Consider the following 15,671-nt stretch of genomic DNA (forward strand, 5'->3'; position numbering starts at 1 on the left):
GTTTTATTGTCCCTGACTGCCCACCTGAATGAGGGCGTGGACCTGCTGTACACATGCTGTGGGAAAAAAATTATTCGGTTGATTGCACCCTTTTAAGTGAATGGCTCTGCACCACATCTACCCGGAATCCCCTGCAATGCACACAGGTGCAGAGCGATGGGCTGGCATTTTCAGGTCTCCTCGCCACCTGTTAAACATCTCTGAAAAGCCATCCATGCAAGTGAAGAAATCTGATGCTAGTGAAGAATTCCAGTGTTAGTGAAGAATCCCGGTGCTAGTGAAGAATTCAGGCGCTAGTGAAGAATCCTGATGCAAGTGAAGAAATCTGATGCTAGTGAAGAATCCCAATGTTAGAGAAGAAACCAGATGCTAGTGAAGAATCCCGATGCTAGTGAAGAATCCCAATGTTAGAGAAGAAACCAGATGCTAGTGAAGAATCCCGATGCTAGTGAAGAAACCTGATGCTAGTGAAGAATCCCAGTGCTAGTGAAGAATCCAGATGCTAGTGAAGAATCCCGATGCTAGTGAAGAAACCTGATGCTAGTGAAGAATCCCAGTGCTAGTAAAGAATCCCGATGCTAGTGAAGAATCCAAGAATCCAGATGCTAGTGAAGAATCCAGGCGCTGGTGAAGAATCCTGGTGCTAGTGAAGAATCCCGGTGCTAAAATCCTGATACTATTGAAGAAATATGACGCTATTGAAGAATCTCAGTGTAAGTCAAGAATCCTGAAGCTAATGAAGAATCCCAATGTTAGCGAAAAATCATGATGCTAGTGAAGAATCCTGATGCCCTGATGCTAGTGAAGAATCCCGGTGCTAGCGACGAGTCCTAATGCTAGTGAAGAATCCCAATGTTAGAGAAGAATCCTGGTGCTAGTAAAGAATCCCAATGCTAGTGAAGAAACCTGATGCTAGCAAAGAATCCCAGTGCTAGTAAAGAATCCTGGTGGTAGTGAAAAATTCAGACGCTTGTCAAGAATCCTGGCACTAGTGAAAAATCCTAATGGTAGTGAAGAAATCTGATGCTAGTGAAGAATCCCAGTGCTAATGAAGAATCTCAATGCTAGTGAATAATCCTGATGCTAGTGAAGATTCCCAGTGCTAGTGGGAGATGGGTTGACACACACATACACCCACACAGGTTGAACTGGATGTACTAGCGTTTATATTCAACCTTACCAACTATGAAACTAGGAAGAATCCTAATGCTAATGAAGAATCCCAGTACAAGTGAAGAATCCTGATGCTAGTGAAGAATCCCAATGTTAGTGAAGAATCCTGATGCTGGTGAAGAAATCTAAAGAAAGTGAAGAATCCCAGTGCTAGCGAAGAATTCTGAAGATAGTAAAGAATCCTGAAGCTAGTTAAGAATCCAGGCACTAGTGAAGAATCCCAGTGCTAGTGATGAACCCCCATGCTGGTGATATTAGAGCCCCTTATAGTGTGGTCTTATAGATCCCAAACCAACTGCAGGTCAACACATAGTAAAAATGAAACAATATTCTCTATCATGTACAGTATCGATAAATACTAATACAGTATACTAAGTTGTGTCTCTCCACCAGCTGGCTTGCTATAACCCCCAAGATACCTGCCAGACATTGACTCGGGTAGGTCCCCTATGGGGTGGCTAGGTTATTGGCTAGCGCCACTTTTATCTTGGACATGGGCATTATGCAGTGGCAGCCTGTCCATATGGGGCGCAAGGGCACCTCCCCCCTAGTCCATGCACCAGGCCATCGCCGCTTTCCCATCCATCTCCTTTGATTTGCCACCCCCCCACACACACAAAATATTGAGCTCCAGCCACCACTGGTATGTAGGCAGGTAGTCTATGACTAAAGGTAACCATACACTATACAATCTGATTGTACTGTCTCTGTACAGACTTACCAAAACAAAATAATATTATGGCAAGCCTAAACATTTCATTACATTTGTACAAACTCTGGTAGGTTCTTGCACTACTAAGCTGATGGTAGATCTAAAGGAGATTTTACAATGGACGGTTACCTTGTAAGGGAAGACCTAAGGTACATGTTATGCCCCGTACACACGATCGCACATTCCAACAAAATCCATGTTTTTTTCCGACGGATGTTGGCTCAAAACTTGTCTTGCGTACACACGGTCACACAAATCTTGTCGGAAATTCTGAACGTGCAACACGTACGACGAGTCGAGAAAAATGAAGTTCAATAGCCAGTGCGGTTCTTCTGCTTGATTCCGAGCATGCGTGGAGGTTTGTGTGTCGGAATTGTGTACACACGTTTGGAATTTACGACAACGGATTTTGTTGTTTTTTTGTTTGTCGGAAATGTCCGATGGAGCCTACACACAGATGGAATTTCCAACAACAAGCTCCCGTCGAACATTTTCCATCGGAAAATCCGACCGTGTGTACGTGGCATTACAGTTTAGGCTGCTTTCACGTTGAAAGCGCCAGCTGTAAGCGGTAAAGCGCAGCTCGTTTTAGCGGTGCCCTACCGCTGTTTAGGCGCCACTTTTGCACCACTTTTCGGCCGATAGCGGGGCGCTTTTAACCCCAAGAAAGGGTTGAGAGCGCCCGTGTTGCGGTGCTTCCGAATCGCTTTTCAGGCGCCGCCCAATCATTTCAATGGGCAGGGCGTTTTGGGAGCGCTATAAACAGCGCTCCTAAACTGCCCCAATGATGCTGCTTGCAGGACTTTTCCTAACGTCCCACAAGCGCACCACCCCAGTGTGAAAAGTGAGGCAGTTTTCAGGCGCTATTTCTAGCGATATTACGCCGGAAAACAGCTTCAGTGTGAAAGGGGTCTAAAAGCTGCCCATATGCTATACAATCAGATTGTACAATCTCTGTACAATCTACTTTAGATCTAACAAATCTATGTATAATGAGGACACATCTATTCATTCCATTCAGTTTCTATCAAGTCAGACAAGCCCTTGCACTACTAAGTTGATGGTAGATCTAAAGGAGATTGTAGTGTGTATGGCCAGCTTTAGAATTGCCAAAACTAATATGGTGATGTAATATGAGGATTTACCTAAAAAATCTGATCAATTTGTATCCAATCAGGCAGCCCCTTGCTCTACTATGTTCCAGTATATACATGAAGAAATTCTAATAAGTAGTGACAGTTGTGGTACTACAAGTTCCAGCATGGATGGGCAGGGTGTGAGTCCAGGGGACAAGTGGTGGAGGATGCAGGCAGCTGTCTTGAGATGGGGACTCCATGGTGCTGAGTGTACAGCTGTATAGGAGGGGTGTGTAGCATGTGCTGAATGACTCCCCATTCAGAGGAAGGAGTGGAGGAGAGCAGACTGCTGCCTTGTGAGCTGTCTATGGTGCTGAATCTGGACAAGGACAAGCTGCTTCCACTGAATCACCTACCAGTACCTGCACCACACATAGATCTTCTCACCACCAACCTCCCTGGACATCTGCACCACCTACAATGGTAAGGAAAACTCTTCTCTTCTATTGCAATGGCTTTTATTGTCAGCTTATTGCCAACACATTCTAATAGTATTTTACTGTTGCTTTAGGTAGACAGTGAAGTAGCCCTTTGCCAACTTTCATCACCCCCCATAACTGATATGTGATATATGTGAGAAGCTGAAAGCTTTTATGTCTGAGACTCTTCTGCACAAGGATTAAGACTCTGAGACTCTTCTGCAAGAGGAATGAGACTCTGAGACTTCTGCAAGGGGAATGGGACTCTGCAGCATCGTGAGGGCACTGCTAGATCCTCAATGAGATTTTTGGGTGCCCACTCAGAATAGACTACCATTTTGGGTGCACTAAATCTATATAAGGTACAGAAGGTAGAACTGACTTTTTTTTTTTTTTCTCAGTATAAGATGAAGTCATTTGGTGAATTAGTGCCGGATGGAATGTGTGATGTGAAAGCTTTGCACGTTTTAGACGTATCATTATCAGCCTGCTTTCCCAGTAATATACATTGATTCCCCATCAGTAGGGTGATGGGGGAATCTGCAGTGACTGGTTGAGGGTCCCGGTGTCACCAGTCTTATCGCAGACCGCTGCGTTAATTTCATAAAACTGTGCGTCTGCTGTCCATGCTTCCATAATCATGTCAAGTAATATAAAGAAAAAACCCAAAATGATGCCTAATTCTTGTGTTTATTACAGTCCTTCAACAATTGTTTTAAAGGAAACCTGTAAAACACACCACTGACCTCATTGGGAAAATGCTTATTTCCTGGCTGCTTTTGGGTTCTGAGTTTTCAGAATCACTGAGGCAGAGCCAGCCATCCAGAAAGTCAGTGATTCAGAAAGTACTAAAGCTGCAGGATACGTATGATAGCCAGGCAAGTGGCATTTTCTGTTAGTAAAGAAAGCCTATTTTTCTTGGTACATGACTCCTTTCTCAATGTGTGGAATACCTGGAATCCTTATTGTCATTCTCTACACACTAGTGGTAACAGGGATGTGAAAATAATGCTTTCTAATAAAAGATTTTGTTTGTGAACAGGGAAGCCGGATTTGAGCAACAACAGTCGTGACTCCATTGGTTAACCATTGCTGCCAAATCCCCGTAAGAGTTTCCGGCATGGATAACTTTACAGCGCCTCTAGGTGTACTTATGGCAAACGGGACAGAGATCAACCAGACTTTGGACAATATGCCTCAGAATGCTTTGGAGGTCCAGGTTGTCACCATCTTCTTAGTCCTTTTGATCTGTGGAGTTGGGATAGCTGGCAACATAATGGTGGTTCTGGTGGTCTTGAGAACCAAACACATGATGACCCCAACCAACTGCTACCTGGTCAGCTTGGCCATTGCTGACCTGATAGTCTTGTTGGCTGCGGGGCTTCCCAACATCTCAGAAGTGGTGGCCTCTTGGGTCTATGGCTACGTTGGCTGCCTGTGCATCACTTATCTACAATACCTTGGCATCAACATCTCGGCTTGTTCCATCACAGCGTTTACCGTGGAGCGTTATATAGCCATCTGCCACTCCATAAAAGCCCAGTTTATCTGCACGGTGTCCAGAGCCAAGAAGATCATTGCCTTTGTGTGGATGTTCACCTCTGTGTACTGTGTCATGTGGTTCTTTTTGGTCGACACCAAGGAAGTCAAGTTTGCTGATGGGATCCAAGTCAGCTGCGGCTACCGGGTGCCCAGGAACTTGTACACACCCATCTACTTTTTGGACTTCACCATCTTCTACGTCATCCCCTTGGTCCTTGCTACGGTATTGTATGGCTTGATAGCACGGATATTGTTCATGAACCCATTGCCTTCTAACCCTCAGGATCTTAGCAGGATGAGCTCCAAACACCATGGGAAGCCCTATAACTCCATTAAGCTTTCTTGCAAAGGCAACAAAAATACTGTCAGTTCCAGAAAACAAGTGAGTACTTTTTTCATTATTAACCCCTAGCTGCATCAATCCAGATGTTAAATCTAAACTCCAGGAATGATCTGTATTGCATAGTTACATTGGTGCAGCTTGGCATAATGTAAGTACAGTATGCATATCTCATGCCCGATGAGCTGCCGGGAAGTTGACAATCATTGTAGTTGTGTGTGCTACTACAGTGATAGAGTGATACCCATGATCTTACGGGTCCTGCTAAGGTTCTGTGGGAACAAATTCCCCTCTGCACAGAGAACACAGGGGATCACCCGCTTAGCACCACCGCCAGTCACAGAACACCTTGGGGTTGATTTACTAAAACTGGAGAATGCTAACTCTGGTGCAGTTCTGCATAAAAACCATCAGTTTCCAGTTTTTTTTTTGTCAAAGCTTAATTGAACAAGCTGAAGATAGAAGCTGATTGGCTACCATGCACAGCTGCACCAGAGTTTTCACGCTACAGTTTTAGTAAATCAACCTCCTTGTATATTTTGTCAGGGAATTCAAGGGATTTCTCAACTGGACGAGGTGGTGACTTCACAAGGAAAAAAAAAAACAACAGCCTCAAAGAAGACCTGTCAAGATACAAATACTTAAGCTGATATTACCAACTTTTTTAAAGGTTCACATAGTGGCATTGTCATGGTTATTCAAGTTTTACCTTTTGGTGGGTCACTGACCAGGAACAAACATGCAGGCCAGATGCCTCATCACTTTGTAGTTGTGTCTCCTATATTTTGGTCCTAACCTGTTTCCTCTAAATATCAAAGACCAGCCACCTCCTAGTAGAATTTAGGCAAGCCTTTGGAAAGGTCCTATCATTGACCAGCTGGATAACTCAGCCTTTCTCAAGATTTTTTTTTACCTCTGAGGAACCCTTGAAATCCTATTTAGGTCTTAGGGGGCCCTTGATAAAACCAATTCATTGGGAGTCAATGTGAAAAATGCCCTTTACATCAGTGGCCAGTAGGAAGATTGCCTTTACAGTAGTGCTGTCCTTTACAGGTAGCTAAAAAGATCACTGGTGTCATGACTTTGCCATGTGATGTTGGTCCTGGGGCTATGCAGGCACCATGAAAGGGGAGGACAGTTAGCCACAGCTCCAGGAACCCTTAGAAACCGCTGAAGGAACCCTGATTAAGAATGGATAGGACAACTACTATGAATTCTGTGCTTCTTATGCACTAATTTTAACTTCTACATAGTTATATGGTTAATCTGATTGAATAAAGAGACTAGTCCATCCAGTTCAACCAACGTAGAAAAAAATAAAACACACACGCACAAATAGAAAACCTCTATATACACTATCCTACATCCACAATATATCCAAAGGAAGGCAAAAAAATACAAAACCCAATAAAGCATGATCCAATAAAGCAATTTGCTCCTGTGGGGGAAAAAATCCTTTCTATTACCCCAAGAGGCAATCAAATATTCCCTGGATCAACTTTACCTATAAATGTTAGTATCCAGTAATATTCTGTGCATTTAAGAATGCAGGCCTTTCTTAAAACAATCAACTGGGCTGGACTGAACCAGCTCTTGAGTGAGTCTATTCCACATTTTCACAGCTCTTACTGTGAAGAAGCCTTTCCTTATTTGGAGATTACACACTTCTACTGTCCACCAGACAGTCATTGGTAGGACTATTCTGTCTTGAGCTCACTCACTGTTCCAGGGTTGCTGTAGAGGAACTCACAGAAGACAAGGTGTTGTACAGCATTATAGATCCATTGTGATGGAGCTGCTCTACGTACTGGCAGCATTGGATGCAAACCTGGCATGGTTTAACATGTGTTGTTGGCTGTGGTGTAACATTATTGTGACAGTTACCTCATAGTGAAAATCTGGCCAAAACATATTTTTTCAGTTTTGAATGGGGAAGGGAAGAATTATTTTTTCTTCTGCTAGATGGAACTCCATTAGAGCAATGTCTCCTTACGTCTAGCCATAGCGACCACGGTTTTACCAGAGGAAGCAAGGGAAAAACTCCAACAGGGACACAGACAGATTTTATTCCTTATTGGATGAAAATTTAGAACCTGTTGCATTTTTGCAAGGGTGCATTGTAACACAGGTGTCCATTGGGGTGGTATTTAGAAAAAACTGATTCACTGAACTGTATGATGTCTTGTAATACATTTTACTTGGGTTGGAAACTATGCTAACCTGCTCCTCCTATCATTCCGAGAATGTAGACAAGTAACTAGCCAGATGTTGACTATTGATTTTGCTCATCAATAGTCCACAGGTTAGATAAGCCTTCTCTCCAGTCATTTTCACACTTTTAAAGGGTCAGTGCACCTGAAAGTGGTAATTTAGTAATAGGTGGAGCTTGGTGGCCCTTGACATTTTTATAGGTCTTGGACACTCCAGTAGTGAGATCCCCCTGCCATAATTCTTGGCTTCTGACTAGGGATGAGCTTGAGTGTCCTCTGAACTCATCTTAGATCTGAACTCCAAACTCTTTTTCATACTCCAATAGGCTGCAGTCTGGATCATTCTTCCATAAGCTGTGAGGTGGGGGACTTACCTAGTCTGCAGCTCACTGGAATATAAAAATGCAGGAGTTTGGATTATAGATGAGTTTTGGAGGACGCCTAAACTCATCTCTACTTCTGACCACCTAGGAGTTTTGGATGTCCCTGCTCACTCCAGCTCCTCCTATTACATTCTCCATAATATAAGATATATATAAGTCCAGAGGGGATGGTGGGAATCTCTAAGAATGGGCACAGCCCCAGAAACTCAGCACAGAGATCTCGCCAACAGAGTCCCCCAAGAGATATAGGAGACTTTCAGGGGGTTTAACCTCTCCAACATCTACCCAACACTGCAATATAATTTTGGGATGGACTGACCATCTAAATTGATTCAGGCAGTATATTGTGTATTACATCTCCTCTTTTTCCAGTGGGTAGCTTCCAGGAGAGAAGGATGACGTTACGTCTCACACATTGTATCAATAATGAAGCAAGTCTGTACTGGTGATTTCCAACAATACTAACAGCACAACACTGCCTATAAACACATGGAATCCAATCCTTCTCAGGTGTGATCATTTCCCATCATAGCCGAATAACAAAGATATTTATTCATCGTGAGGGAACAGCTGGCTCTATCAGCACGCTCATGTAATCATCTCAAATTGTGTTGATTTTCTCTTCAAGCCCTACTTGAGTCCTAAAATTATCCTCTATAATACGGCTTATTTATATTACAGAAGAAACATATGTCACCTGATTTCTGTAACAAAGCACTTCTGCCTTTTATTTATGGTGATCCTTAATAGACCCTCCTTCTTGTGCCTGCTCTCTACTTCTCTAATTGCTGGCTACTGGAGAAACTGCATAGAGTAGTCTATGGGCTCGTTTACATTAGTTTCCCCCTTTGAAGAGTAGTCCGTGGTGGATCGTTTTCGAGAGGGCATTTGGCAGGCGATAAAGAGGCATTATGTTGCCTCCTCACCACCTTATCACTCGGCACCACCATGCTGCTACTTTACAATTGCAGCGCTGCCACATTCCCTGCGCGGCACTGCCTGCCAAGAACAATGGTGGGGGGATCATTTTTGCTTCTCCAAGTTGCAAAGTATTGCAGTTTTTGCATGTGTGCAACCCTATCCACTACCTTTGCAGCTTAACCACTTGCTTTCCGGGCACTTTCACCCCCTTCTTGTCCAGGCCAATTTTCATCTTTCAGCGCTGTTGCACTTTGAATGACAATTGAGCAATCATGCAACACTGTACTCATATGAAATTTTTATCATTTTTTCACACAAATAGAGCTTTCTTTTGGTGTTATTTAATTACCACTGGGTTTTTTATGTTTTTCTAAACAAACGAACAAAGACCAAAAATATTGAAAGAAGAAAAAAACATTTCTCAGTTTGTTATAAAATTTTGCAAACAGGTAATTTTTCTCCTTCATTGATGTGCACTGGTGAGGCACTGACATCAACATCATGTGAGCAGAATAGGTCTCCTTCATGCACGAGTGGCAATTACATAGGAAAGTATAGAGGAAGTGACATCCCCCCGCTCACCAGCCTAAGCCTGATAGACCCACATGCAGCACTGCTAAGTGGTCCATACCATCTGGTGAGTTAAAGCACAAGGGGGTGTGTGGAGCACAGATCGCTGTGTGATATTTTTGAAGCACTACAGCACTTTAGAATTTGGAAGAAAATTGTGTTTGGGGCTGTTCTGAAGTCCCAATATGGACTTTCACTAACTACTTGCTTTTCAGTTCACATTGGACTTTTTTATGATCTTATGATTTGTTCATTTTTGATATTCAAAGTTTATGGTGTATGTACAGCATTTGCGCTCTAGTAATTTGCACTCTAGTAATTTGCACTTTAGTAACTTTAGTAATTTGGTACTCTTTGCACTGTGGTTTGTGGTATAATATTTGACTGTGTAATGAACAGCAGCAACAGGAGTAGTATATAGGCACAAACACATTTAGCGTGGTAGGATTGTATTTATATGATGGGCACTGATAGGCTGCACTGATGGGCACTGATGAGGCGGCACTGATAGGTGGCACTGATGGGCACCGATCAGGCGGCACTGGTGGGAACTGATGGGGAGGCACTGATGAGGAGGCACTGATGGGGAGGCACTGATGGGGAGGCACTGATGAGGAGGCACTGATGGGTGGCACTGATAGGTGACACTGATAGGTGGCGCTGATGGGCACTGATAGGTGGCACTGATAGGTGACACTGATGAGGAGGCACTGGTGGGCACTGATTGGTAGCACAAAATATGGATCAACTGTGTTTTTACTGCCCCCCCGACTTAAAGTGTAAACATAGCATAGAAAGTCACTTTTTTGCCACTCAAGGACTCATGCAAAGGATTTTCTGGGGTTCCGAATTACTGGACCTAGATAACCCTCTGAATAGGCAAGCCAAAGAGCAGATCTGTTGCCCAAAAGATGAGATTAAAATATAACAATATTAAATATTATAAAAGTATTTTTGTAAAGATTTATATAAAGTGGTGAGGTGTTAGAAGCTCTGTCACGTTTTTTTTTAAATGTTTTTTCCTCTTGGGGGGGGTTCACACTCTCTGACTGTCCTGATCACCCACCAATGTCACCAGGAATGAAAGTGAACCCCGAATTCTGAGCTGTGACCAGAACAGGAAAATAGAGGATATCTTCCCATGGGGGCATTTGTTCTGGTGACAGCTGTCTAAGAAGGGATTTCCCTTACATCGGATAGACATTTAGTCTTTAGATTGAGTCCGTAAGACAGAATGAGACACCGATGGCAAAAAAAAAAGAGACTGCAGTTTTAACCCGATTACCAATGACAATGGTCACAGGATAGACCGCAATCTCACATTCTATCAACATTAACTCTTAGCTTTAGATACACATTAATTCTGATGCAGTTGGAGATTCCTGTGACACCTGTAGGGGGGGGGGGGGGCAGTTTGCTGGGATTTAAAGGTGGTGCCTGTGGTGGCTTCAGGAGGAATCTTGGAATGTTTCGGATGGAAAAGGGATTGCTTTTGAGTCTGGTATCTTATATCACACCAACACTTATCTAAAGGATACGTTCAGCTTGAAAGCACAATTCAATTGTCACATCTCCTTATAGTTTTGTACCAGCAAATGTTTTAATGCCTTAAAATTCCCTTTTCTCTCACACTGCAGTGCTCTGTGCTGGCAGGGCTGAGTAACAGTCACACCCCTTATCAGTGTCTTCCAACAGGCTTGTGTTGTAGAGAAGAAAGGGGGCGTGTCTGACCTGGTCTGTTACTGAGTACTGATCACTGACTGCACTCGGTCGAACTCTGGTGCCCATTGGACTGCACAGACATATGGGGTGGGGAAGGAAGACTATAAAAATGGAGGTTGTTAGAACAGAGTCAATCTGTCTGCATAGCTACTGCTGAGAATTCAGCTGGGCTTTACTTCATAATGAAAAGACAGCTGGATATAGTATAGACAAGTGGAAATCCCTCTTGTAGCTTTTTCTGCTTGGTTGAAAGCTAAGTCATATGCTCATGTAAAAGAAAGTTTCCTCAAAAGACGGGACTTTAAAGGACCATGAACACTCAAGAGGATATGTTATGTAAAAATAGGAATTTATTAAAAATAATTTACGTCATATCAAAAAAGCTAAAACACAAGATAACACTGAGGTATTTCACACATGGGATTGAAACATGAAAAAGTGGAAGAGGCTCAAACCAACTGTTAGACAGACAGATGAAATCCAACGCGTTTCGACATATGGAGTAGGGGTCTTCTTCAGGGAAAAAAAGGGGGAGAGGGCTAAAAGATTTCCATATAACTACAATCTATAAGTTTGATACAGAAATAATGATTATACACATAATGTTATACAATTATAAAGAATATACAGCAGTTTAATCAGTACAGATACAGATACATAGATCCCACATCCCCGACATCCCTGTTCCCCTCTTCTTGCCTTGAGCATGTGATCTCCGGTGCTTGAAGCGTCAAACACATGAGGTTAGTTTTGATATTAACACATATGTATCTCCGCCTTTTTTTTTTCCCCTGAAGAAGACCCCTACTCCATATGTTGAAACGCGTTGGATTTCATCTGTCTGTCTGACAGTTGGTTTGCGCCTCTTCCACTTTTTCACATTTAAATCCCATGTGTGAACTACCTCAGTGTTATCATGTGTTTTAGCTTTTTTGATATGATGTAAATTATTTGTAATAAATTCCTATTTTTACATAACATATCCTCTCGAGTGTTCATGGTCCTTTAAAGTCCCGTCTTTTGAGGAAACTTTCTCTTACATGTTGTACAAGGGATGTGAACCTGAACCTATACTTTCCAATTCAATTAGTCTTAATTATTTCTTGTCCAAGTCATATGCTCATTTCTTAGATTTGAGCATATGACTTGTGATAGCAAGATATTCTTAGCTCCATCCAACTATTATAGTCACCATTTATGTTCTGCATGGTTATATCAGCTCAGAGATGACACAAATACTGTATGTAAATCCAGGTGCCTGTGCAGTTCTTGGCTGTGTTTACAGATGTCTGACACAGACAGCCCCTGTTGTAGCCAACCTTATGACTTGCTACAAAGTTACAATGTACAGCATGGGTGCTCAACCTGTGGCCTTCCAGCTGTTGCAGAACTACAAGTCACATCATGCCTCTGCCTTTGGGAATCATGCGTGTAGCTGTCAGCCTTGCAATGCCTTATGGGACTTGTAGTTTTGCAACAGCTGGAGGGCCACAGGTTGGGCACGCCTGATGTACGGTCTAACCACATGGGAGAGGAGACTGAGGAAATGCTTTCGCCTGCCTGCAGAGGATTGAGGACATCATCTCAGACTAGGCAACATCTCTTAACTGGAACTCATATATTGCTTTCTAATAATAAAAAGTTGTTTTAGCAAAAATACTGTTGCTGTATATTGTGGCATGCTGGAAATGTATTCATGCAGACTTGTACTAAAAGGTCCTAGACTTTGTAAGGAGTCTTTCACAATAGGGGTTGGGGAGGCAGTAAAACTCCATGGTTGAGCTCTGGGCCATCTTTAAGGCAGGGCAAAAGGGGCAGCTGCCCTGGGCCCTGTCATTGTTGTGGGACCCAAAGCAGCTGCCTCATACTTGCCAACTATCCCAGTTTAAATTCCCTTGTCCCTTGAAGTTTTAGTCTTGTGCTGTGTCCCGATATCTCAGTGTGAAGTGCTGGTACTAATGCTGCCCAGCTCTGCCCTAGTGTTGTGTACAGATGACTCACCTGCAGACCCTGTGTTTACATGTAAATAACCGCCATTCATATGTAAATAGCGGCGGCATTCATAAGTAAACAGCTGCGGCTGGCGGCATTGATATGTAAATAAAGGCAGCATTCATATGTATATCAAGCCCCCCTGCAGTGAGGAAATGATGTGCTGTGACTGCAGTGCTCCGAGGAAGAAGGGGTGGTCCCCTCGAAACGCGTCATCCAGCAGTGATTCTTGTGAGCTCTTCCGGCACCTCTGGTGGGCACTGCTGCTCCTTCACCACATGCTGTGATTTGAAGATTGTTTTATACTTTCGAGATCTTCTACTACTGTTTGTAAGTAGTTCCTTTTTATTAATATTATAATAAATTTTACCTAAGGATAATGCACATGGCTGGTGCGCCCTTTCTTTCTTGTTTCTTAATGATGTGTTGTAACCTCTAGCAACCAATCAGTGAGCAGTATTACTGTACGGTAATCTCTAGCAACCAATTAACAAGCAGAAATCATTTGCTGTAACCTCTAGCAACTAATCAGTGAGCTGTAATGTGTGCTGTAACCTCTAGCAACCAGTCAGTAAGCAGTAATGATATGCTGTAACAGCTGGCAACCAATTGCAATTGCTGCCTGATCTCATACAGTAAACTTTAAGTCTAGCTGCTATTTATTGTATGTCTCAGAGCAGGTGGAGAGTGAAATTGCATGGGGGGGGGGGCCATGAAAATTTTTGCCCAGAATCCAATCAATATTAAAGACGGCCCTGGTTGAGCTGAGCCTTCACTGCCCCCCAACCGCTACCCCTCTTTAGCTGCTGGGGGTGTAGACATGGTATGGCCTCAATACTTTGCCTCATGGATGAAATGATACCCCCCCCCATCCACCCACCTTTTATTATACTCATTATATTCTATTTCTAATTATTATATCTCTAATTATACCCCCTGTGACCCATTCAAGCGATGGGGGCGCTCTGCGAGGCGAGGGCCACGCAACTGTGTGTAATGCAGTGGTACAGGGTTCAAGAGGTTAAAGCAGGTTTGTATCGTGTTGTGTCAAATGATCACTAAAGAGCGATCCAATTGTAGATCACTCTTCAGTGATCAAAGTTAGTGTGAACGAGCCCTAATAAGGAAAAGGAAATCGGACCCTTTCCACAAGCGTCTACATTTTATTACATACGTAGCTTGTGTGAGTGCAGAAATGTATCATTTCAGTCTCCCCTGAGATTCGGAATCCATCGCCTTCTAGCAGGTTTGTCCTATGTCAGGTTTATATATGATCCCTCAGCAGATGACTGAGTGACTGGCCTAATGACAGACTGATTGATGGAATCATTGATTTTCATTCAGATCAATTTACACTGGAGTGGAGAGATAAACTCTGACCTCAATAGACAGACCTTATTCTTCACTATTACATTCCACAAGAATTGGTTTAACAAATCCTCCATTGTACTGAATATGATACACAGGGAAGGGTTGAAGTTGAAGGTTACTTTGCAGCTGAATGGATTTATTATTTATTTGCAGTTTTTTTTTTTTTTGTCTATGTTACCTAGGAAAAAATAGCCCTGTACTGTTCTGTTTACTAGATACACTATATATACACAATATATTGCCAAAAGTATTGGGACGACTGCCTTTACACGACCGTGAACTTTAATGGCATCCCAGTCTTAAGGCCCGTACACACGCTTTGATTTTTGGACATCAATTGTGTTACGACGACCGATCATCCGCAAATCTTACCATTAGTACAGTGCTTTCGACAGCCAATATCACTTTTTCGTCATACAAAAGCTGGATCTGCAGACTATAAATTTTTTGTCGGATGTGAACTCAACATTCGATTTTCATTTCATTAGTATGATTTTCATAACAAAAAAAAAAAAAATCAGACTACGCATGCTCAGAAACGTAAGAATACATACAAAACTATTCAACGCGTTCCGTCACTTCTGACGTTGTATTCTGTCAAACGAAAATTCTCGTATTGTTAGTAACCTCTTCACTTTCGACATGAGACTAGCATGCCACAAAAATCGGACGTTCTGTCGTCCAAAAATCAAAGCGCGTGTATGAGGCTTTCAGCTGGAGACACACTATACAATTTTCTGTAGATTTTTTCCTTCAGATTTACCAAAACCATATACTATGAGATCAAACCTTAAGAGTTTCAATTTGTTTGCAATCAGGCAGGCCCTTGCACTACATTGTTTTGGTAAATCTAAAGGAAATTAGATAACAAAAGTTGTATAATGTATATGGGGGTCTAAAGCCTCGTACACACGGTACACACGGTACGATTGTTGGCCCACTGAGCGTCTGATATTTCTCAAAAGGGTGTGTGCCAGGATCTTGTCTTGCATACTAACAGTACACAATTGTCGTGTCACAAACACGAACGTAGTGATGTACTACAAGGACTTTCAGCTTTTGAGCGCCACCCTTTGGGCCCCTTCTGCTAATTTCGTGTTTGGTGAGCATTGATTCCGAGCATGTGTGTTTGTACTTTCGACTTTTATGTGACGGATTTGTGTACTGACCATACGAAAAT

At 42.7% G+C, this 15,671-nt stretch overlaps 1 protein-coding gene across 1 annotated transcript in view; it reads left to right on the plus strand.

The window, feature by feature from the left end:
* Window positions 1-3,125: 3,125 nt before the first annotated feature.
* The window catches only part of LOC141114110 (thyrotropin-releasing hormone receptor-like), a 116,696-nt gene continuing 104,150 nt past the window's right edge, over window positions 3,126-15,671 (plus strand). The window contains exons 1-2 of the mRNA XM_073607591.1: window positions 3,126-3,444; window positions 4,483-5,364. Coding sequence (XP_073463692.1) covers window positions 4,561-5,364 — 804 coding nt within the window. The 5' untranslated portion in view covers window positions 3,126-3,444; window positions 4,483-4,560. The remainder of the gene's footprint in view (window positions 3,445-4,482; window positions 5,365-15,671) is intronic.

The sequence above is a fragment of the Aquarana catesbeiana genome, linkage group LG12 (genome assembly GCF_042186555.1).
Source record: "Aquarana catesbeiana isolate 2022-GZ linkage group LG12, ASM4218655v1, whole genome shotgun sequence".
In the NCBI taxonomy this organism is placed as follows: domain Eukaryota; kingdom Metazoa; phylum Chordata; class Amphibia; order Anura; family Ranidae; genus Aquarana; species Aquarana catesbeiana.